This window comes from Thunnus thynnus, chromosome 7 (assembly GCF_963924715.1).
Source record: "Thunnus thynnus chromosome 7, fThuThy2.1, whole genome shotgun sequence".
In the NCBI taxonomy this organism is placed as follows: domain Eukaryota; kingdom Metazoa; phylum Chordata; class Actinopteri; order Scombriformes; family Scombridae; genus Thunnus; species Thunnus thynnus.
The window spans coordinates 29,843,172-29,866,260 of record NC_089523.1 but is presented as its reverse complement, the minus strand read 5'-3'; the positions used below and the strand labels follow the sequence as shown (position 1 = coordinate 29,866,260).

The 23,089-nt window shown below is 40.8% G+C and overlaps 2 protein-coding genes across 2 annotated transcripts; both read left to right on the top strand.

The window, feature by feature from the left end:
- The first annotated feature begins 259 nt into the window (after window positions 1-259).
- On the top strand, window positions 260-10,090 carry zgc:154093 (uncharacterized protein LOC777623 homolog). Its single transcript, XM_067595438.1, has 2 exons — window positions 260-440; window positions 7,716-10,090. Exon 2 carries the CDS (start codon window positions 8,276-8,278, stop codon window positions 9,212-9,214), a length of 939 nt encoding a protein of 312 aa, XP_067451539.1. The 5' UTR covers window positions 260-440; window positions 7,716-8,275; the 3' UTR covers window positions 9,215-10,090.
- Window positions 10,091-12,096: 2,006 nt separating this feature from the next.
- ercc2 (excision repair cross-complementation group 2) lies at window positions 12,097-23,065 on the top strand. Its single transcript, XM_067595433.1, has 23 exons — window positions 12,097-12,256; window positions 12,485-12,584; window positions 12,855-12,932; window positions 13,051-13,113; window positions 13,301-13,414; window positions 13,997-14,113; window positions 15,575-15,691; window positions 15,942-16,065; window positions 16,164-16,260; window positions 17,022-17,155; window positions 17,274-17,442; window positions 17,622-17,740; window positions 18,193-18,262; window positions 18,455-18,524; window positions 18,948-19,049; window positions 19,261-19,324; window positions 19,475-19,596; window positions 19,913-20,005; window positions 20,228-20,300; window positions 20,506-20,576; window positions 20,874-21,017; window positions 21,262-21,405; window positions 21,855-23,065. The coding sequence occupies exons 1-23, from the start codon at window positions 12,252-12,254 to the stop codon at window positions 21,945-21,947; spliced, it is 2,283 nt and encodes a 760-aa protein (XP_067451534.1). The 5' UTR covers window positions 12,097-12,251; the 3' UTR covers window positions 21,948-23,065.
- Window positions 23,066-23,089: the final 24 nt, after the last annotated feature.

Here is a 23,089-nt window from a genome sequence, read left to right as displayed (position 1 = left end):
GAGGCTATTTCATCCTTTCTCTGTTTTTTCCAGGTTATATTTAATAAATGTGAAGAAAATCAGGAAAAAAGTACAAAGCGATAACTTTAATTAACTTTGTTTTTATTTCTGAAAACAAAAAAACTTCTCCCAAGTCATGGATCCTGACCCCGAGGCTGAGACTCCCTCATAAAATTTTCCAAACTGATGAAGATCTTAATTTAAAATCCCTAACCGGAAGTCCTCTGATCTCATTTCAGCCGGTTTGACGCAGCTCCTTGTGTGACAGGCGTCCAGATCTCCCTCACTTTCTCCCTCCAGAGCGCCACAGACACTCATAACCCGCCCGTTAAGAGGTTTACCTGAACCCGGAGCTGAAGCCTGTGTGGGTGGATTGTACGACTGAACTACAGACATTATTCTTTTCCTGAGATTGACGGAGCGACGCTTCATTTTAATAGGTGAGTCCTACTGACAAAAAAAAAAAAATCAGATTATTGTGGGTTTCTTTTATGGTACTTTTCTCATGGGGTTAAATATGGGCAGTGGTCGGTCGGTGGCCGCTGCCTACCTGTTGAATAGACCTATTGTTTCTCTATTATGTGAATAACAAAAAGAGCAAAAACTGACTAGTGTAACATTTTATTTGTCAACATAATAGACTCGGCTCCAGCGTGTGACACTCCCTTTGGTTTCAAGTGCGCAACGTGCGTATAGTTTGTCATAACTGGAGATGTAGTGGAGATAAAAAACAAATATGCACCTTTTATAACCTATTTAAACATCTCTTTAGACTTGCGTGGTTATAACTTGAGGTTTTTTCCACACATTATCAACTGTTTTAGCCTTGTTAGGTAACACGAGCGCGGCGTTTTTAGGCGTTTCTGGTAACGCAAGGAATTTCTGCCTTCAGCCTAAAGGCTTTTATTGTTTCACCCATCAGTCACCACGGTCACAGTTCAGACCGTAGTGCTCAAATCTCACTCAATCTAGGTTATGATGATCTTATTTCTAAGCAGATTACAGTCAGATATGTTGCGCCCAATAGCTGCTCCTGTGCAACAATCACCAAAAAAGGGAGCGCTAATCAGTGATGGGGAGATATTACACAATGTTAAAACGCATCCAGTGACACAGGCTGGTAATCACAGGCTACCTGAATACAGTGCTCCAATAATAAACTCTTCAGTCTTGCCAAGAGGAGGTCACAGCAGTCGGCAGGGAGCCAGTGTCCCGCTGCTATTAATGCGCAATGCGCTCTAGTTCCACACTTAGATATATTGAGAAGGAGAAGGTATATTTCCTTAAGCAGGATGGTAAACACGGTTTGTTACAGTTGTTTTCAGTGTTTAATTCTACAGTGAGCGTTTTTTGGTCCCAGCCAATCAGAGCCGCAGCAGCAGCAGCATACGCGTATATTAGCCTGATTGAAAATAGCTGTGCTGGATCTGTGACTGTCTGTGTGGATTAGACTAGAGACAGATTTGTTCCACTGGTACCAATCAGTCAACCAGCGGCAGCGTCTACAGGAGGACAGAGATGATCTCAGAGGCTGCAGTTGCATAACACACACACACACACACACACACACACACACACAGAGAGAGAGAGAGAGAGAGAGAGAGAGAGAGAGAGAGATTGGCTTTATTCTCTCCATCTTTTATCTTTAATGTTTGCGCTTCAGCAATGTTAGAATCAGTTGTTGATTAGTTTTGTTTTGCTTTTGATTAGTGGTTACACTCTTTCTGGCAGAGAGAGAGAGAGATAGAGAGAGATAGAGAGAGATAGACGTAGTTGTAATGTTTTTTTCAACACCCTGTGACAAATTAATCACAAATACACATGTACAAATTGCTTCTCCAGTGTTTTGAACGTATTCCTACTTTTACTGAGCGTCAAGTCTGAGCTCCTTTGTGTTAGTCACCATTAACTCACTATAGCAGACACATTGGTATTTTATAGTGAAACCTCATTCGGGAAAACAACCATATAAACTAGATGACATACAAAATCAGCTTTACTTATTATGGTAAAAAACAAACGAATTAGCAGACCAGCAAAGGGTTTTTTTTGTCAACAATTGCCTGCTGTGCGCAATTACGCATGACGCAAGCGTCTGCGGAGGATAACAAATGATCAAAGGAGCGGTGCCGTAGTGCATTCAGGAGTGTCCGTCCGTGTGTTTGTGTGTGTTTGTCCTAGAAGATGACAGAGCTCAGGGGTGGTTCACTGGTTCTCTGTCCTGTTTTAGAGGAGACGGGCAGCAAATGGGGCCTGAGAGAAGAAACAGATGTCAAATCAGCCTCCGCTGCGGCTGATTGCATCATCAGCAGTGTCCCAAATTCCTGCTTCCAAGAAAGGTGATGCGTGGAGGAAAGAAACACTAGCTAACTGTCTGAACTTCTTCCTCCCTTATGTCTATCAATGTGTGTGTGTGATTATAATTACTTTTCATGCAGTGTGTGATCACTACTTCCGTTTGAATATTTAATATCTTAAAGGTTGGAGTCCTTTACTTTTATTGAAAACACAGTTGGATGAACAGTTGGTGCCACCAAAGTAACATTTCTGGATGTCAAAATGTGGATTTGATTTGTTTAGTTATCTGAAAGTATTCACAAAGTGCTAAATGGTTACAATTAGATGATTTCTGTAAACATCGGATTGTGTAATGTTGTGATCTAGTTTGTATATTTTAAATAACTATATTTCAGTCTGAGCAACCTCTGAACATGAGTGTGTCAGTGTGTTTGGGTGACTTTTTATAGATTGAATTTCCTCACTAATTAAATTTTTAAAAAAAGATGAGATGAAGAGATGAAAATACAGTTAAGGTTTGTAGCTGAGTAGAACAAATGAATGTGTTTTATGACGTCTGGTGCAGGCATTTTATGCTAAAAGAACATTCATGCAGTGAAATATATACGTATATCTCCCATATTTTCCTCACATACCTTTTTGTAACCATTGAGATAAAGTCAGGAGATAAAAATAGGGTAAATGTGATTAGTGCAGTTGTTTGTCCATGAAGCAGCGGGATGATTGGACCTGTATATAGACTTCCCAGTTAACATTAAGTAGTTGGGGGAGTGTTGAAATGTTAGTATATGTTTGGTTTTTTTTATAGATTTCAACAGAGTTTCAAGAGAAACAGATTTATGACTGAGACACTTTCCCTTTAAAGGAACAGCTGAAGGGGGCAGGTTGCCCTTCTGAGTCAAATACAATAAGTCATCAGTGGGAAATACCACAGAAACACACGAGATACTGTTGTGTCATACTTCCAGCGTCTCCACCCTTCTGATCCAGTTTCGTCTTCACTTCTCCACAGTTAGTGTGGTTTTTATTCATCATTGTGGTCAAACTGCTGTTCACAGTTCACAGTCTGGTTGTTTTTGTGGGCTTTAATAAACTCAACATTGCATGTCCTCCCCTCATTAGACTTGATGGTTTGCTAGCAAAAGTCGTTTGATCCGTTTGTTTTTTCCCCTTCTTTGCTCGGACTTGCGCTGCATACATTCAGTTCATACTGTTGACAAGTTAAAGTCTCGTTTCTTTATGACCCTTTGTGCCTTAATTTAGAACTGAGCTGTTGAGCTGTTTAAGATCTCATCTGATATATTTGTGGTTTAGATGTTCTTACGGTCAGATGGAGAGAATAACTGCTCTGTTTTCCTTCTCATTTGTGGTTGATGGATGGATTTGGATGGTGGTGTTGGAGAAAGAAACACAGAGAGAGAGAGAGAGAGAGAGGAAGAAATGACTGGAAAGAAAGACAGAGTAAAGTTTCTCACGTTTAAAAGTTAGATTTCTGAGTGAAGGACTGTTCTGTCCTCAGATAATCTTGTTTTTATGTGTCAAACTGATGTTCAGTGAGCAGCAGAAGTTCATTTTTGCAAAGAGATATTATTTAGTTTGGATGAGTTTCCTTTAATCTGCATTTTTTAACAGATCAAACCTCTCAACTCATCCACACTGATACTTTATTTAACCCCAACTAATCTCTAATTTAACCAAAACCTAAACATCTTCTACTTTCCACCTAAACTGAACCATGTCGAGGCTCATGTCTACATGTAAACACTTTAATCTGATGCTCAGTGATAGAAAGTACTTAAGGACATTTTTGAGGTACTTTACTGAGTATTTCCAATCATACTTCTACTCCACAACATGTCAGATGGACATATTGTACTTTTTACTTCTACATACAGCTCCAGTAAAAAGTTTGGACGCACTTTTCCATTCAAGTGACTGGGAAAACTTTTGACTGGTACTTTTATATCTGACAGTTACATCTGCTGCAGATTCAGAGTTTACCTTTCAGTTCCAGATATCAGTATAGAAAATATAATTCACTGTTACAGATGGTTGTTCATCTCAACCAGCTATTATACTTAGACATTAATGCATCAATAATAATATTTCAAGGGTCAATACTTTCACTTAAGTCTAATTGTTAATGCAGTACTTTTACTTCTAACAGAGTACTTTACATTGTAGTTTTATTATGTTTACTTAAGAAAAGGATGTCAGTGCAACAGTTTATACATAAACCCTCAAACATCCAGGTTTTCAGGCCCTTCACATCCTTTATCTTTCATCTCATCTTCTCTTTATTCTAAGCGATTTCTTTCCCAAAACTCAATGACGACACAAGATTTGTTTTTAGCTGCTGAAACTTTTTTCTATCATCAAATCTGATTAATCATCCTGGGAAAATCTTGACGTTGCTTCATCTGTGTTTTTCTCCACATGAATAAAAGAGATACCAACAAAAAGATGAATGAATCCAGGAATTCAAGGTGTATCACCGGTAGCTGTAGTGTGTAGAGAAGTGGATGAGTTCATCTTGATAAGGGATACTGAAACTTTCCGAGTTGCATCATCTGAGATTAGAGGAACAATGGCGGCGGCGGGGGGGGGGGGACAGTCAGACTGTTCATCTATCTTCACTCTTTATCTGAGTGCGAGTCAGCACTGAGCTGATTACAGAAGATACAGACGTACAGTAAACGTCTCTTGTGTGTCCGACTCATTGAATGCTCCACTTTCTCCACCAGGTTGATTAAAAGCATCAAAAGTACCTGAAATGTAAACTTTATATTCATCAGTTCTGTATTTATCTTTCCTTTTCACTCAGTTTTTGGTGACTGATAAGCCCAACATCTATTATAAACATTGTTAAGAGCAGTAGTAGCAGTGTTTGACTTCCCTTCCTTCATTTTTTTTTTATCCAAACTAATTAAATATGACCATCTACTGCTGCTATGAAAACAAGATTATTCTAGTCATGAGTTTTTTGTTAAGTCTTTTTCGGTTATGCAACGTCTTTGTCAATACAAGGTAGACGGACACACCACCGGTCCCGTGTCTAACAAACGTTTTGCAACGTGACCAATTAGGCTTAAGTTATATAATTTCATCTTGTTTCCTGAAGTAAATTCTTCGACCTTGTAGGAATATTAGCAACAAAAAAAAAGGGTGAAACCTAATAGCCGGTAATGAAACGTATCCTCGGGGGGCAGCAGCTATAACGTCACACAGGAGCTGCACGTTCTGTGGAGCTGTACATGCTGCGACGTGAAAAGACTCCACCAGAAATGAAATACGGCTTCAAGAGGAAGTTTCAGTGACAGTTTGTGCTTTGAGTTTCCAAATGTGAGTGAGATCACCTCAGAGCTGATGGGAGTTTGTCCCAAAACACAATCACAGAGGATTTTAGGGTTTTTCAGATGAGTCGGAGCGGAACAACTTGTGCAAAAAGAGAGAGAGAGATAGATAGAGAGAGAGAGAGACAGAGAGAGAGAGAGAGAGAGAGAGAGGGAAAGTTATGATTAAATTTTTTTATAAGGCTGTAATCACCAAAGGAAAGAAAAACAACTCATGATCTATTTTATACTCCTTAACTCATCATTCACAGCGACCTACATGTGAACCCGGTGTGAACATTCACACCAACATTTCAGATGCCACTGTGATGATGACACGATGCAGACGAGGATGTTTTTGTTACTGTCAGTTGAAAACTCAGTTTTGGTGATTTTTTAGTGTTTTTTTCACTGATAACAAGTTTATTCAAGAGACGGCTGCACACAGGTTGAAAGCCTCCATCCTGACACACCTAGAGACATACAAGAGAACAAATACAAACACAAACAAACAAAAACGTCGCCAGAGTAGCAAAAAACTGTCCATCCAAGCCTGGATATGTTGTATTTTCAATGTCCATACAGGCTGAAACTGACTAAGGTAGATCAAATAAACTCTATGCACTACTTAGCTGCAGCTGAGTCCATTTGCTCTCTGATATAATCAATAAAAGAACTCCAGATCTTAATAAATGTACTGTAGGAGTCAGATGAGATGGGATTACATTATCTCCCTCCAAATAAACAGGAAATCATATCATTGAGCCACTTAAAACAAGGAGCTGAGGTTGATTTCCATCCTCTTAAAATAATTTCATTTTAACCATACAGAACTTTTGCAAGTAAAACTGTTATCCTTTCAGAATAAGACACATACAAGACACTGGACTTAAAAAATAAAAGCCCGATGCTGTCATATTACATATAGCTCTATTTTTACAGTTGTTCTGCATCATGCAAAGTTGCTGAAAAATAGTCATCAGTCTCAAACTCATGACTCTCAAGAGGGAACAAACTCCTAAAACACGCAAGACACATATTTTTGAAAAGTTTTACTAGTTAAAAATAGCAGTTTTGGGATTCTTACTGTCATTCACACGACAATCCACACATTCCTCAGTGCATCTCATCAGAGAGGGTCACAAGATAAGTTACACGGTGATTTTTAACGCTCCGCTCAAAGCTCCGATTGTCTTTATTTTTAAACAATGGCGAGCATACATCAATGACTAAAACACTTTTCTTTATTAGATTAAGGATGCGTCTGGACATACTGTGAGTCACAAGATCCGTAAGACACAAATAAAATACACTCGACTTGTGAAGTTTATCTCAGACTTTCTCTCGGGCTTCTCCTCTCTGTTGAGAAAACAGGCGATTTTAACTCTTTTAGATCTTTATCTTAAGTCAGCTTTTCCTTCTTCACATGGTAAAAAAAAGAAAATCTGATTCTGTGACAAAACATTTCCTAATAACAGTAAGATTTCCCCGACCGCAGAACAGTGTACGTCTTTATTTTATACACAAAAGGAACATTAAGGATGCTGATGGGATCACAAGATCACGGCGGGCCTCAGGCGTGACCGTAATTCACACAGTTCCTCTCAGGAAAAGAGACTGTTAGATTTTCTTCACTGATAACAGGCCCGCCACACGAGACGCGGACGTAGAGTCGCGAGGCCTAAAGCTTTTTAAAACCCAACAATTTCCATGCGGTAATTTGTGTTACCGCTAACTGAGCTGAGGGGTCCTTGGGAATGCGTGACCAATTTTCTGGACTGACTCACTGACTGACTCACTGTAAGAAAACGACCTAAACGCACACACACAAGACCTCGAGTCACACACACACATTTTCACATAATTTGGGGCAGGCAGACCCCTCTTAGCAAACACTCAGGATTCTTGGAGTGTTTTCCATCATAAGTCCTCTGGCTCGCTGAAAAGAAGGTTGTAAATCTCCTCCCGCCTTCATTCCTCTCTCCCCCAGCTCCATCTATCTCCCCCCTTTTGCTTTTCCTCCCTCTCTCTTCATCTCTTTCAGCCTCTTTACTAAACTTTTTTCTCTCTTGTTTCTCTTCACAGCGTTTTTTGATGTCACATTCCTGAAGTTTCTGAAGACCTCGGACGACCGACAGCGAGCCCGCCGGAGATTATACCCTTCACCCTCTTTGTCTGTTGGAGGGATAAAGAGGAGAGGTCCCAGTGTTTGCTTGGATATGGCATTTCTGTGTATGAGACAGAGAAAGAGTGAGCTGATCTGAGGTCAAGGCCTTCCTCCTCTCTCCTCTCCGTCCCCCCCCCCCCGGAGTCACATGTCAGTGTGAAGCACAACCCCCGGGGTTGCTATTGCTACACTGACCGACCTAAATACTTGAATACTCACTAGGAGAAGCAGCACAGACCGGAGTTTTCAGTTGGGATTGGAAAGAGCCAAGAGAGAGCTTCTTATCAACTGAGTTTGCTTTGTGAGCTGTTTACACTTCAGCTTCGTTTCTCCTGCTGGTTTCAGTCACCCTGAGAAACTGACTGCCACCCAAATCTACAGACTAATCCAGCGAGTGGACCTAAGGAGCCGCTTCTCTCAGATACAGGAGCACACACAGTTTTCTGTGGAGAGACTGAATCGACCTTTCAGAGGCAAAATGCCAGCAAAGACGCCCATTTACCTAAAAACTACGACTCCCAAGAAGGGGAAGAAGCTGAAGCTCCGAGATGTCCTCTCAGGTGACATGATCAGCCCGCCGCTGGGTGATGTACGTCACAGCGCCCATGTGGGGCCTGAAGGGGAGGGTGACATGTTTGGAGACGTGGGTTTCCTTCAGGGCAAGATGGACATGCTGCCGTCCCTGAGCCGGGTGCAGAACGGGCATGCGCGCTCTCACAGCGTGGAGAGACACCTGGATGAAGGCGTCACCCCGAAACAGGACTCGCACAGCTACGCCTACAACGGTTACCATTACCAGCACTCCTCCCCAGGCCTGCTGAAGACCACCATCTCCATGCCCGTGTTCATCGCCCACGAACAGGCTCCGCCCAAACCCCCGCGCCTCCACCTGGACGACCCCTCGCCTTCCCAGCAAAACCACTTCCACCACCATCAGCAGCCTACAGAGACCAGCTACAACCAGACGCAGAGCAACGGCTACAGTCACACAGACGGCACCCACAGCCAGCAGCACCCCACGCTGTCGCTCTGCGGGAACGGCGTGGTCGGCCGTTTGGCGTCGGAGCCCTGCCGTGACATCTCCCTCTCCCCCGCCATCCGCAGGCTCGTCCCTTCTTCTAGCTCCTTCTCGGAGGCCTCCTCCGAGGACTCCATGTCGGAGACCTGCGGGCCCCTGGACGCTCACCGGGGCCTCAGCCTCGACTCTGACGCCGGCCTGAGCAACGAGGATCTGAGGAGCGAACGCAGCGAGTCGCCATGCGCTCCCTTCCATCTCGCCGGTCTCACAGCCCCGTCCAATGTGTCGCGGTCAGACTCGATGGCCGGGCTAGACCTGGATCTGGGGCCCTCCATCCTGGAAGATGTGCTGAGCATCATGGACCGCTACAAGGGCGTGGACGACCGCTGTGAGCTGTGAAGAACGGAGAGATTAATGAGACATACATATATTTTTTTATACATGATTTAAAAATATCCTTAAAAAACTCTGTGAACAGAGTAAAAGAGGACAAGGGATGAAGGACTGGAGGGTTGAGAAAATGCCTTTTTTCAAGAGAACTTGCCACCAGCTGGGTTTAAAGGTAGTGAAAGACTGAAGAAAGGTGAGATACATGTGGACTTTATAGTGCTGGGACGTTGCTGCCCTGCATGACAGCAGCCAAGGCAACAGGCTGGTCCTTAGGAGCCTTTATCAAAGCTGAACCTCATAAACATTCAAACTGTAAGATAACAGTTGTTATCACAAACTTTAGCTATACATTCCCCCCCTTTTTTTTTTTTTTCTTCTTTGAACAAAATATCAGCCATTATCCACAATGCATTGTCTTTTAATCAGACTTCTGTCCACTTTTTTCTGCTTGTTAATGGTTAACAAACTGCAAACTAAGCCAGATATAAATGTCTGTAGACTAACCTGGAGGGAAAACGGGAGAGAAATCGCCAGCTGTGAACAAATTTCAGGAGCGGCAGCAAGACTCGCTTATCCGTCGAGAGGAAAACGTCAGCTGCTAATATTTCTCACAACTTTGTACATCGGTGTCACTAGATTATGCTTTTGTTTACAAAATGTGAATTTTTTTCCGCAGTAGATTTCAGACGACAACGTGCTCAGTCCAACTAAGCTGAACATAAATAGTATGATGCTATAGGCCATATTCTGTCCTAATTCACTTCTGCTGCCTAAAATATCAGTTTCAGCCATGAAAAGGTTTCAGAAGACTGAATATCTTCTCTCTTTAACTGTAATGTTTCATATCCAGATGAGATGTGCAGATCGGTTCATTTTCCTCACATACTGTAACAGATGAAAAGCTGAAATGGTTTCTACTTGCCATCTAGTGTTGCTTTAGAGAACAGCGGTGCGGACGTTTCAGTAGCAGATTTGATTCTTTTGATCAGAGGGAAACAAGTGATGCTTATTCTTGTTGTTTAACTAATAAAATGGTGTAAAAGTGTAAGAAAAGTGCTGCTTCGTAGATCATTTTCAGATACTGGTCTTTTTTTAAGAAACAAAAAAAACAAAACAAAAATAAAAACACTCATCTTCCATGTTGTGGCTCACTGTCGGCCTCCCTAACATTCACTGTCTGCATTATCACAGTAGCCTATTATTCAAAAAGTCATTTATGCATATCTCTGTAAATGTATGAATAAAATGTTCCTATTAAAAAACAACAACTCTGGATTCGAGGTCAGTTCTTCGCAAACACACAAAAACATATGAGCTGCATGTTGAGATGTTAAAAATGTTTGCACAGCTATCCTTGTTAGGACGTTACCTAATTCACACCTAACCCCTGACCTTAACCAAGACCTCAGAAATGATGTTTTGCCTCATTAGGACTGGGCTTTGGTCCCCATGAGGACTACTGGTCCTGACAAGGTCGGTGTTTATACCAGAAAAGGCCCCAATGAGGTAACAAAAACATGGGTGCACACACACACACAGGTTTACTTGAGTCACTTTTATTGTATTTACATAGATTAACATTAATTTCATGGAGACTTACCCAAACCCTAACCATAACTACTAATTACCTAACCATGGCTTTGGTCCCCAATTGCGCAAGCTGTCCCCAATTAACTGGTCTTAAGTCTGGTGTGTGTCCCTGAAAGTGACTTAAGTCAAACCCAAACTCTCTCTCTTAGACACACACACACACACACACAGTACAGAGAGCAAACACAGACATAATACTCCTTAACTGATCATTTAAAATAAAAACAATGTTTATCAGTAAGTTGTGTCAGTAAACACAATATTTATACAAAGAATAAAACTTATATTTACATCACTGTCTTCTATATATTGTGCTGCAGGACTTCATGTTGTTTGATAACAAAGTGTTCATTAATACAGACAATCTGAATGAATATCTGTATTATTCTCACTGAATAATGAGGTAAGTGGTAAATGGAGTTACCTCATCTCTCACAGAGAAAGCTCGTTTGTTTCAGCTTTAGTTTTATGACTTCACATTGAAAATAATTACCGGATGCTGTAGTGTACTATCATGTCTGCAATGACGCTGACTTTACTAAAGTAACATGTTGCAGTTGCACACAGTGACCACCGGAGGGCGGTAAACACTTACTACACAGTGAAACTGATATCTAGAGTTATGGGGTTTTAGCGTCCTGTAGTGGTTAAAATGGGGAACTGTAAACTAATAAATTGGGGGGGAAAAAAATAGCATCAATGCCGCCATGACAGCAGACGCTTCCGGTGAATACTTTCAAAATAAGGTTTGTCCAATATAAGAACTACAAACTAATAAAAGAGGTTGTAATTCACAGTGGTGGAAATTTACTAAGTACATTTATTCAAGTACTGTACTTAAGTACAATTTTGAGGTACTTGTACTTTACTTGAGCATTTCTATTTGATGCCACTTTATACTTCCACTCCACTACATTTCAGAGGGAAATATTGTTCTTTCTACTCCACTACATTTATTTGACAGCTTTAGTTACTTTTCAGATGAAAATTTGACACAATGGATGATATAACAAGCTTTTAAAATACTACATTGTTAAAGATGAGGTTTCCAACCTTTTTGGCTTTTGACGTCTTACAAAAATCAGTGTGTAGTCGGGGTCACATTTCAGATGTCTATGAATTGTTAACAGCTCCACCAAATAGTGATTTTTCCCTCTAAACTTCTCACATGCTTTCATTTCAATAAATGTTCAAATGATCCAATGATTACTATCTGTGTGAATGGAGACTCATGTAATTCACTCTTCTGCCGGTGGAGGGCGGTAACCTGACACACCGAGGAACGTTCCAACTGGCAAATAAACCGTAGAAGAAGAAAAATAGCAGTAGCATGTTTGCAGCATCGCACCACTTCAGTGTGTCTGGTGTTTTTTCATAAAACAGTCTTCAGTAACTGTTTCAAAGCACCGAAAGTGACTGATAAAGAAGAGGAGAGGCTGCTACAAATTTTGCAAAAATGAAGTGAGTGTTTCTGTTGAGAAAGAAGAGCAAAAAACTTATGTTTGAACGACACCTAGCTGACATATTTAAGCTAATAGCATTCAGGTTATCTTTCATAAGTCAGAATCTGTGTGTTCGTGTAAATAACTTTGAATCATAAAGCTAGCGTCCACATTAGCTTAACTTCATACACATGTTTAATTCAGGAAATCCAGTTTGTTGTCATTTACACATATTATTTTATTCAAGGCTCAACATCGACGGTTTGTTGGTGTATTTTCCATATGACTACATCTATCCTGAGCAGTACTCCTACATGCTGGAGCTGAAGAGGACGCTGGATGCGAAGGTGGGTGGTGTTTATGCGTTTATCAGTTTATTCTACAGGTTAAAAATGAAGTAGATTAAAGGACAGGTTCACAGTGTTTCAAGTGTTTCTTAAAACAACAGTCAGGGGTCCATATGAGCAATGACAGAGGTTTTCCTCGCTGTAATCCTTCCTTCTTCCTTATTTGTCTCTTAGTGACTGATGAAACTCAAGTCCTTGCTTTTTGTTCCCTACTGCATCATTTGGAGAACAGTCATAGTATTAACTTTGAGTGTGTGTGTGTGTTTTCAGGGTCATGGAGTCCTGGAGATGCCTTCAGGGACAGGGAAGACCATCTCCCTGCTGTCTCTCATCATCGCCTACCAAAGGGTGAGTTAAGCTGTGTGTTCAGACTTTCTGTGTGTTTTCAGCTATGGTCTACTGTGGCTTCCCACCAGAAAATGCCACATGAACACCTTAAATAAGTGAGGTTCTCTCTCTCTCTCAGGCCTTTCCTTTGGATGTGACCAAGCTAATATACTGCTCCAGAACAGTTCCAGAGATTGAGAAGGTGAGTCAGTATAAAATAAAACTATACTCAACATAAAGTGTAATTCATTGTCCATATAGGTTTAATCCCACTATCAACAACTCATCCTGTCAAGCTACACGTAAGAAGAACATTCATAACAGTAAGAAGAAGCTGCTGTAGAAGTGATCAGAGTTAATATCGTACATCTCATCTTCTGTCTGATTAGGTCGTGGAGGAGCTCAGGAAGCTGATGGAGTTTTATTCCAAGGAAACCGGAGAGAGCAACAACTTCCTGGCTCTGGCCCTTTCCTCCAGGAAAAACCTCTGCGTCCACCCTGAGGTAAGAGCACCTGCTGTCTGCTGTGTGTGTCGTATTAGACGCACATGTGTTTCAAAAGCAAACGTCTGAATTTAAAGAAATAATAATTTTTAGTTTTCTGTTGGTGAATCAGAATTTGAATTGTTTTAACTCCTGAAGTAGAAGAATGTACAATCATTTTTGCATTGGGTAGTTGATGCTGACTCACTGCAAGAGAGGAAAAGAGTGCAGCGTGGACGTTACTTTATCCAGGACAAATCAAGACCTGACATGCAGTACAGTCAAAGCACAAACAAGCTAATAGCTGCCACACTTTCTTTTAGATACAGAATCAGGTTTCCTGTTCATTTTTGTTTGCTTATGTAACAACTTTTTATTAAAAAATCCTTTAAAAAAACAACAACACACAAATAAACACAGGAAAAAATGTTCAACTTCACATAAAAAACCCAACAAAAAACCCACCAAACTATAATAAACTGTCTTTAGGGTTGCCAACAGCAACCGGCACTGTGCTCTATTCAGTGTTTGCTTATATGTCTAAAAGATTAAAGAACTGCTTGTCTCTCTCGGCTGTAACACGTATCCTCTGTTCATATCCAGGTGAGCTCTCTGCGCTTCGGTAAGGAGGTTGACGGAAAGTGTCACAGTCTGACGGCGTCGTACATTCGCGCACAACGACACAGCAACCCCAACCTGCCTATGTGTCGCTTCTATGAGGTAAGAAGTCGCCTGAATTCATTTATTTCATTTATTAACTTAAGTGGAAGCACAAGAGGCAGGTTGAAGGAAAGTCTGTGCAAAAAATATTATGAATAACATCACCAGATCACAGTTGTTATGATTAGTATGTCGTCCTGTTCTGTCACTGTGTGCGTGTTTTATTTGGCACGTGCAGATAAAAAATTAGCTTTAAGTTAACGCTGATAAAAATCAAAGATTAGATCCATGTTTGTGTATACAGTCTTTTACTAATAAATAAATGTTTGAGGGTGGAGTTATTTCATTATGACTGCTCAAATTGAAATTTCACTATCACACATGATGACTGTAAAAATAATGATAGCACATTTTGTTTTAAGCACGTTTCTTTGTACCTGAAGATGTAGAGGTGGTTGATTCAGAACCGTAAACATCTGAACAATTTAATAAAATTCGATACAGCCTTATAACACATTTTAGCTTTATTATGCTTATAATGATAAGCAAGCAGTGTTTTAAACCTTTTAACTGTTTTATTTTTGAGGATATAGTTTGTGAAGTTGTGTTTAGTCTCTCGATACCAGACAATCATAGATCTCCGTCTGCTGGAGTCTGGGGATTTCTAAATGTACTAAGTGCCCCAGTATGAAGGATTCAGGTTTTTTTTTTTAAACTCTCTTGTTTCCACCCAGTTTTAATAATAAACGTGGGAGATTATCCTCAGTCTCTATGAGTGAAGCGTTTACAGACTGACCTGTGAGTCAGGTAGCAGCGAGTCAGTATCTGATGAAGGGCAGCTCTACTGGACTGATAAAAACTTAATTACCCGCTACTCAACTTCCTTTAACTTTTTGAACTTTGGCATGACCTCATCTGTGACTTACTGGAATCTTTCTTATGTTTGCATAAAATTTGTGTGTATGACCAACATTTACCAGAGATAGCTCACTGCAGCAGTCTGTAGGATCATGGAAATAATGAAACTGATATCCATCCGTTGTGTGACGCAGTGTTACCCTCCCGTGAGGACCTCTAACTAAACTAAAACAACCAATGAAAAGTACTCAGACGAGAGCTGGTATCTGGTTTCTGGTTGTCCTCTGAATGAACTCATGTTGCTATTCCAGGTGCAGCAGCTTGTGCCGTACTGAGGTCATGAAAACATCGGTGATAGAGTATGTTTGAAGATGGAGCTGTGACACTTCTGACTCTTAATAAAGCTCCGACTGACTGAGAAAAATAACATTAAAAAGTCTGTTCACTCTAAAACCATCCTGCCAGGCGTAATCTGTTACACTTTCACTAACGTGGCTCATACGTTTCTAGTTATATGTTCAGGATTCTTTGCAAATTGTCTCTTTAATCCAGCCGTTTGTAACTTTATTAATCTTGCTATGTATTATTATCTGTCTGTCTGTCTGTCTGTCTGATACTCTTGTTTGCTTGAACTTCCCTCATCGCTCTGGTTTGTGCCTACAGGAGTTTGATGCGGTCGGCCGGCAGGTTCCTCTTCCCGCAGGCATCTACAACCTTGATGACCTGAAGGACTTTGGCAGGAGGAAAGGCTGGTGTCCTTACTATCTGGCACGCTACTCGGTACGTTCCTCCACAGACTTCTACAGACGTAAAGCAAGTAGCCTGGTGTGAAAAATGTTCTTCTAGTATTTTAGGAAAAATTTTTATAATTAATTAACAGCAAGACAGAGAAAACACAGTTTAGTAGAGAAAAACAACCTGACAATACCGCTCTTACTCTTTACTGAATAATATATTAATATTTCAAGCTGTTCCACAATGATTGGGGTTATCTCTTATTTCGTGCTCTTATTTCTTTATTTCCTGTCAGATCCTGCATGCTAACATCGTGGTGTACAGCTACCACTACCTGCTGGACCCCAAGATAGCCGACCTGGTGTCCAAAGAACTGGCCAAGAGCTCTGTGGTGGTGTTTGATGAGGCTCATAATATAGGTGAGAAGATAAACCGAGTGTCATCCTAAACATTTATTATCAAATTCTAGGTGTCACAAAAATATGATATGAGATATGATCTTTCCATTTCTCCTCAGACAACGTGTGTATCGACTCCATGAGTGTGAACATCACCAGACGAACGCTGGACCGCTGCCAGAACAACGTGGACACGCTGCAGAACACCATACAGAAGTAAGAGCAGCAGCAGCAGCAGCAGCAAGCGTGTTTGGACATAAAACTCATTAGGGTCTGTCATCAGTAGACAAGTGTGTCCTACGTCTGAAAAAATGCCAACACACAGCACACTTAACCCACAGTTTTCAGCATCCGTCTATAATCTGCCTTGTAAGACAGACAGTCATCGATAAACACGAAGACACTGAAGTTTATGTCCAAACTCTACACAGTTATGACTCAATCTCAACATCAAAAATCAGTTCTTCTTGACAAGACTTATAAAATGATATCACATATCTGTAAAAATAGATACTGTCAATGATTTTGACTGCGTTCCATCCCCAAATTCAAAATAATATCACAGCACTCGTTTTTTATGTTACAGTAAACTTAACAGCTTCTAAATAACTCGATTCAATTGCTTTATTAATTGAATTTCTCCTCTCAGCTCCTGAATGTGTATTTGTTTTTTTACAGACATCTTTTTGCAACTATAATACTGTATTAATTGATCCTTCTGATCTGTGACCCTGTATTTCCATAAGTCATGAGATGTCCTCGTTATACCAGTGTGTTTCAGTGAGCTCTGATAAATCTCCACAAATGGTGGTCTTAACTAGCACTGTTGGCAGTAACCAGAATCTGTCACACATGTCAGCACTTGACTACAAACACTGCAGATGTTATGTGGGTATTTGGATGGGCCCCGTATTTCAGAACGCATCTGATCAACTTCCTGTTGTTACCTCTGTCCTGCCTCACCTGCTGTCTGACAGGATAAAGGAGACAGATGCTGCTAAACTGAAGCAGGAGTACAGGCGACTGGTGGAAGGTTTGAAGGAAGCCAACGTTGCCAGGGAAACAGACGTCTACCTCGCAAATCCAGTGTTGCCAGATGAAATTCTTCAAGGTAAGACCATCAACAGGACTGGACATTATTTTAGTTTTATTCTTTCTTTTTTTCCAGAATAGATGTTTCAGACAAACACAATACTTTATTTTTTCCGTCTTGCTCCTGTCTTTCTCAGAGGCGGTCCCCGGCACCATTCGCACAGCAGAACACTTTGTTGGTTTCTTGAGGCGTTTCCTGGAGTATCTGAAGGCCCGTCTGAGAGTCCAACACGTCATACAGGAGAGCACCCCGCAGTTCCTCAAAGACATCTTCGACAAAGTCTGCATCGACCGCAAACCTCTCAGGTCGGTGTCGGCCTCGCTCGTTTCTTTAGCAGCATCCGGCTCACTCTGTCTGTTCCTCATTCGTTCTCTCATCTCACGTCTTTATCATCTTTCTTACTCAATAATTCACCTCTCTCACGCGCTCTCAGTCGCTCGCTCTCTCTCAGCTCATTTCCTCGTTTACCTTTGTGTCTCTCCAGGTTTTGTGCAGAGCGTTTGCAGTCGTTACTACGAACTCTGGAGATCGCTGACATCGCAGACTTCTCGGCCGTTACTCTCATCTCTAACTTTGCTACTCTGGTCAGCACCTACAGCCAAGGTACTAGATGACACTTAATGACTCTGCTTGCAGTATTTAAAGATGTACAGACACTGTTAACATATATATATAAATATATAAATATATTACTCTGGCAGATACTGTTGCAGTAAGGTGTGGGATAGAAGTCAGATTCTAGTCTGTGATACTGATTGTTGTGGTTGAAAGATTTTAGCTTTCGATATCTCCCAAATATTCAGTTTATGACTTTTTCTTTTGTTTTTACTGCTTCTGTTGTCTAAAAAGAATGGAAACGTTCTCATGATGGCTTTTTTTCATAGAGCAGCTCATTTGTTTCAACATATTTTGTAAAAAAACAAATTCCAAAGGCATTTTTTTGTTTGTTTGTTTAAATGGTGTCGCTTTGAAAACCTCTCGGCTGTATTTTTTTTTAACTTTAACCTCATGAAGCACTTCTTTCTCTCTCTCTGTGTCCTTCTCCGTCTGTCAAGGTTTTACTATAATCATCGAGCCGTTTGATGACAGAACTCCAACTATTGCCAACCCTGTGCTGCACTTCAGGTGGGAGAAAATTGAGAAGTGTTTAAAATCAGGAAACATTACATGCTGACGATCGTCATTAGGCATTTCAGGTGGATCGAGGCTCTAATTGGTTGATGACAGGTTCCAGTAGATTGATCAGATATGTGAGATGATGCAGGACTAAACAGGTCAACATGTGACTTCGTTTTTTTGTCTTTGTTCCTCTTTCAGCTGCATGGATCCGTCTATAGCCATCAAACCTGTTTTTCAAAGATTTCAGTCGGTCGTCATCACCTCGGGGGTGAGTTAGATACGACTCTGTCCCCTTCCTCTCTGCTCAGTTTAGTCCTGTAACTTACACTGTTTTATTAGTGCTTGAGATGTTTGCCTCAGTATGATGTCTATTTGTAACCCACATGTCTCAGACTGTGTGCAGAATGATGAAGACTGAGAGTAAAAATAGTTTTCTCAGGTTAACCTACTTGCACCGATTATACTGAACGCCTCCTTCAGCTGGAGACTTTCACTATCATTTTGCTTCTTGAAATATAATCATGCATCTTCTTTCATGTGTTTTACTGTGTGCCTCCTCTTTGTTCATTTGTTAACATTTATTTAATGCATTTAATGTATGAAGTCTGTGTTTCCTCAAACAAACGACACTGATAAACGAATGTCTGCTCTAATTTAGATTCTCTCTTGTCCTTCTGTTTGTCCTCCTCAGACTCTCTCTCCGCTGGACATCTATCCCCGAATCCTCGACTTCCGCCCCGTTACCATGGCGTCCTTCACCATGACGCTGGCCCGGACCTGCCTCTGTCCTCTGGTGTGTAAACACACTCAGACACACTTGTTCACTTTGGTGGATTGTAAGAAGAATTCTTGAACTAGACGAGGACTTTTTGAAACACCACAAACCTTTAATCACATTATGTCCACACTTGTTTTACAGAATTATTGGAGCCTATCAAACTCCTTTTTTTTCCTCCCTGATTGCCTGTTTATGTCTTTTTCTCCTCCTCTGTTTGTTTTTGTAGATTGTCGGCAGAGGAAACGACCAGGTGGCGCTCAGCTCAAAGTTTGAGACCAGAGAGGACTTTGGTTAGTGTTTAAAATTGCAGCTGTGACATAAATATACATCTATATGTATACATCTGTGTCTTTTTCAGCCCATAAAATCTCAAAACAGACCAAACTTTCATTTCTTTTTCTTTTGATAACAGGATGACTTCTTTTTTTTTTCTTTTCCAGCTGTGATTCGTAACTATGGCAACCTACTTCTGGAGATGTCCGCCATTGTTCCTGATGGCATTGTGGCATTTTTCACCAGCTACGTCTACATGGAGAACATAGTTGCGTCTTGGTATGAACAGGTCAGTGTGTGTATATACAGACGCAGCACACACACGCACACACACACACACCTGAGAGACTGTGATGTCTTCCTGCTCACTTCTTGTTAGTCTTAATAATTACAGTAAAATGGTGACACTGATAATAATAAAACTGTCAATATTTGAATCATTGAAACAAAATAATAGTAGCATCAGCCATTAGATGTAAGTAGGTGTTTTGCTCTTAAAGAGCAGGATTGTTTTATTCATTTATTATTAATGTTTAATATCTTCATATATGGAAAAGAAGCACCGTTTTCTGATGGTGTGTGTTTCTGTTCATGTGTGTTTGCAGGGAATCCTGGAGAATATTCAGAGAAACAAGCTGATCTTCATTGAGACTCCGGACGCTGCAGAAACCAGCATGGCCCTGGAGAAATACCAGGAGGTCAGAGAGACGCCTGTTATCTTACTTCATAGTTATTATAACGAAACAAGTCACAAATATCTGTACAAAAAAAGGTTGTATTCGAAGACCATGTTGTTTAAAACAGATGACTCAGGGCTTATCACTTATTCCATTAAGCATTAGCATGTTTTATCTTCCTGTTCTCCTGGTGGGTCTCAGACTTTTGACCTCTGACCTTTCTTGTCTGTGTCTTGTCTTCAGGCATGTGAGAACGGCAGAGGAGCGATCCTGCTGTCTGTGGCCAGAGGGAAGGTGTCTGAAGGAATAGATTTCGGTAAATGATCAGATTTCTGCAGGTTACTGGAAAGACTGATGGAGATCCAGTCAAAACATATTATATTTTATAGTCATATAAAATAAAGAATGAAAGCAATTCAACAGATTTCTTTATGGTGACATACAATGTAATGATGCAGCAAACATGTGGGTATGTTAAGTTTTTCAACATAATTATGAATCTTGTTGTGTTTTCTGTTCAGTGCATCACTTCGGCCGGGCAGTCATCATGTTTGGAGTCCCGTATGTTTACACACAGAGCCGCATCCTGAAGGTCAGAACCATCACTACGTCTTCATGTCAACATCTCGTTTTATATCATTCAGTTAAATAAATGAATAAATCAGTGCTACATACATACATGCAACTACATATCTGATATGGTAAACTGTAATGTTGGTTGTATTTTACTCATGATTTATTCATATAAAAATAAGTTTTTGTTGAAGATGTGTGTCTTTAAACATACCCCAAACAAAAACTTTTCTCTCAGTCTGATTGGACAGTTTTATTGTCATTCTTACATTTTTAGCTCAGCAATATTTTTTTTCCTCACTGACACACGTTTCAGGCTCGTCTGGAATACCTTCGGGATCAGTTCCAGATCAGAGAGAATGACTTCCTCACATTTGATGCTATGCGTCACGCGGCCCAGTGTGTGGGCAGAGCCATCAGAGGCAAGACGGACTACGGACTCATGATATTTGCTGACAAGGTGTGTGTGTGTGTGTGTTTGCTAATCGGCCTACGTTTGTCTTCTGATCTCACTTTTTGTTGCGCCACTACCAATTTTATTTAATATACAGTATTTCCCACACATGACCCAGTTTCTCAGCATCGCCCTGCTTCACAGTTACTCACATTCACTGCTGGTAGCATCCCAGTACAACCAGTCTTCTGATGTTGGCATTAAAGTAGCTCTGTCTCTGTGTGATTCCTCCCCTCTTCTTCCTCCGCAGCGTTACGCCCGAGCAGACAAGCGTGGGAAGCTTCCTCGCTGGATCCAGGAGCACATCAACGACGGCAGTCTGAACCTCACCGTGGACGAGGCGGTCCAGCTCTCCAAGCACTTCCTGCGTCAGATGGCTCAGCCGTTCAGACAGGTACGACTCAAACCTGCCGAGCAGCACGCAAGTATAAATCTGTGCTTCACATTGTTCCTTTCTACATAGAAATGTAGGAAGAGCGGGAAACTTTTAGATTGAAAGTTAGTTAGTTTTTATTTATTTTACATCCACTTTGACTCACCCAGTGAGCTCTCACACACACACACACACACACACCCACACACCAGGCTCTGCTTTCACTACACTTCCTGTTTTCTTAGCATCTTTTAGCATCTAGCAGCTTTCTTGTATTTAATCTTACCAGTGACACAGATCTACATCGTGAAAAGGACGATTAACCAGAGGTGTGCAGGAACAACTGTCATATAGCAAGACACTGCAAACAGTTGACGAGGCTCTCTGTGATCATTATTATTCACCTTTCTTCCAACTTTATCTTTATTTTTTACCCGTTCCTCACAATCTCTCTCTCTCTCTCTCTCCAGGAGGACCAGTTGGGTCTGTCTCTGTTGACTCTCGAGCAGCTGGAGTCGGAGGAAATGCTGCAGAAAATCACTCAGATCGCTCACCAGACCTGAAGGTGACATACACTGCATAATGTCATCACCGTGGAAACGCCCATGATGGAGGAGGGGTGGGGGGGGGGTCATCGGCTGTTTAAAATGATTAGAACTGGATCAGATAGCAGATGCAACTAAAGAGTTTATTTTTTACCTACGTGGAGTGCCAGATGTTTGAGGTTTACCACATCAGGACAGTTCAGATGTACAATAACAAACATGAGACATATTTAAAACACACTCTGGACCAGCTCTGGCTCTGTCAGTGTTAAACACCACCAGTCTGGACCTATTTTAAAACTAAACACTCAGCATTCAGTATTTTGAGCCACACACTGAGTCTACTGAATATTATCACCCTGCCTTTACAGAGTATATACTGTAGTGTTGAAATGCAAACACATTTTATCAGATTTAGCCTCACTAGTCCAACCAATAGACCTCAAGAGTGTGTGACAGGATTTATTTTTTCATAATTAGCCGACACACTTTTGTCCACTGAGCAGAAACATATTTCAGTGATTTGTGCAACTTTAATAGCTGGTTTACATGTTGTTCCTACATCCTCTTGTACCAAACCAACACGAGGCAGTGATGGAGATCTACAAGATAATGTAACTAAAGAAGACAACATTAAACATGGAAGAAGGTCCTAACGTTTTGTAGACTCAGTGAACATTTTCAAGTATTACAGATAACTCACAGATGCACTAAGAGACGATATAACAGAAATACCAACAATAGTTCTATTATGATGAAACTGACTTTTACTTGAAATCTTAGAAAGGTGTGAGCTGTTTTCGGCACTCCAGAGCTACTGTAGGGTTGTGACACAAAACATTTGTTGCTTTAAAGACCAATAATAATTATCACACTGTGCGCTGTTTTTAACTTGTATCGTTTTGAGAACATTTTTGCTTAAAAACGAGACAAACAGACGTGTTTAAGATAAGAAAATGTTGCGTTAACTACAAAAAATGTTATTCCATGTGCGGGTGTAACATCGGTCCATATAGTGTCTGTCATACAGACAAGACGACTGTTAGTGTCCTTTTTCTACTGCAACTGTACATAGAAATATTTGTATCTGTTTTTCATTGAGAAAGTTGGAATATAAATGTTTGTATTTAAAGGCTCTTGACTTGTATTTCTTGTGTTTT

What these genes read in the sequence shown, in the direction of transcription:
- zgc:154093 (XM_067595438.1), top strand. Translation starts at nt 8,276, where the DNA reads ATGCCAGCAAAGACGCCCATTTACCTAAAAACTACGACTCCCAAGAAG.
- ercc2 (XM_067595433.1), top strand. An exon ending in CGGTCGTCATCACCTCGGGG is followed by an intron (nt 18,525 to 18,947) that starts GTGAGTTAGATA and finishes TGTCCTCCTCAG; the next exon opens with ACTCTCTCTCCGCTGGACAT. An exon ending in TCATGATATTTGCTGACAAG is followed by an intron (nt 21,018 to 21,261) that starts GTGTGTGTGTGT and finishes CTTCCTCCGCAG; the next exon opens with CGTTACGCCCGAGCAGACAA.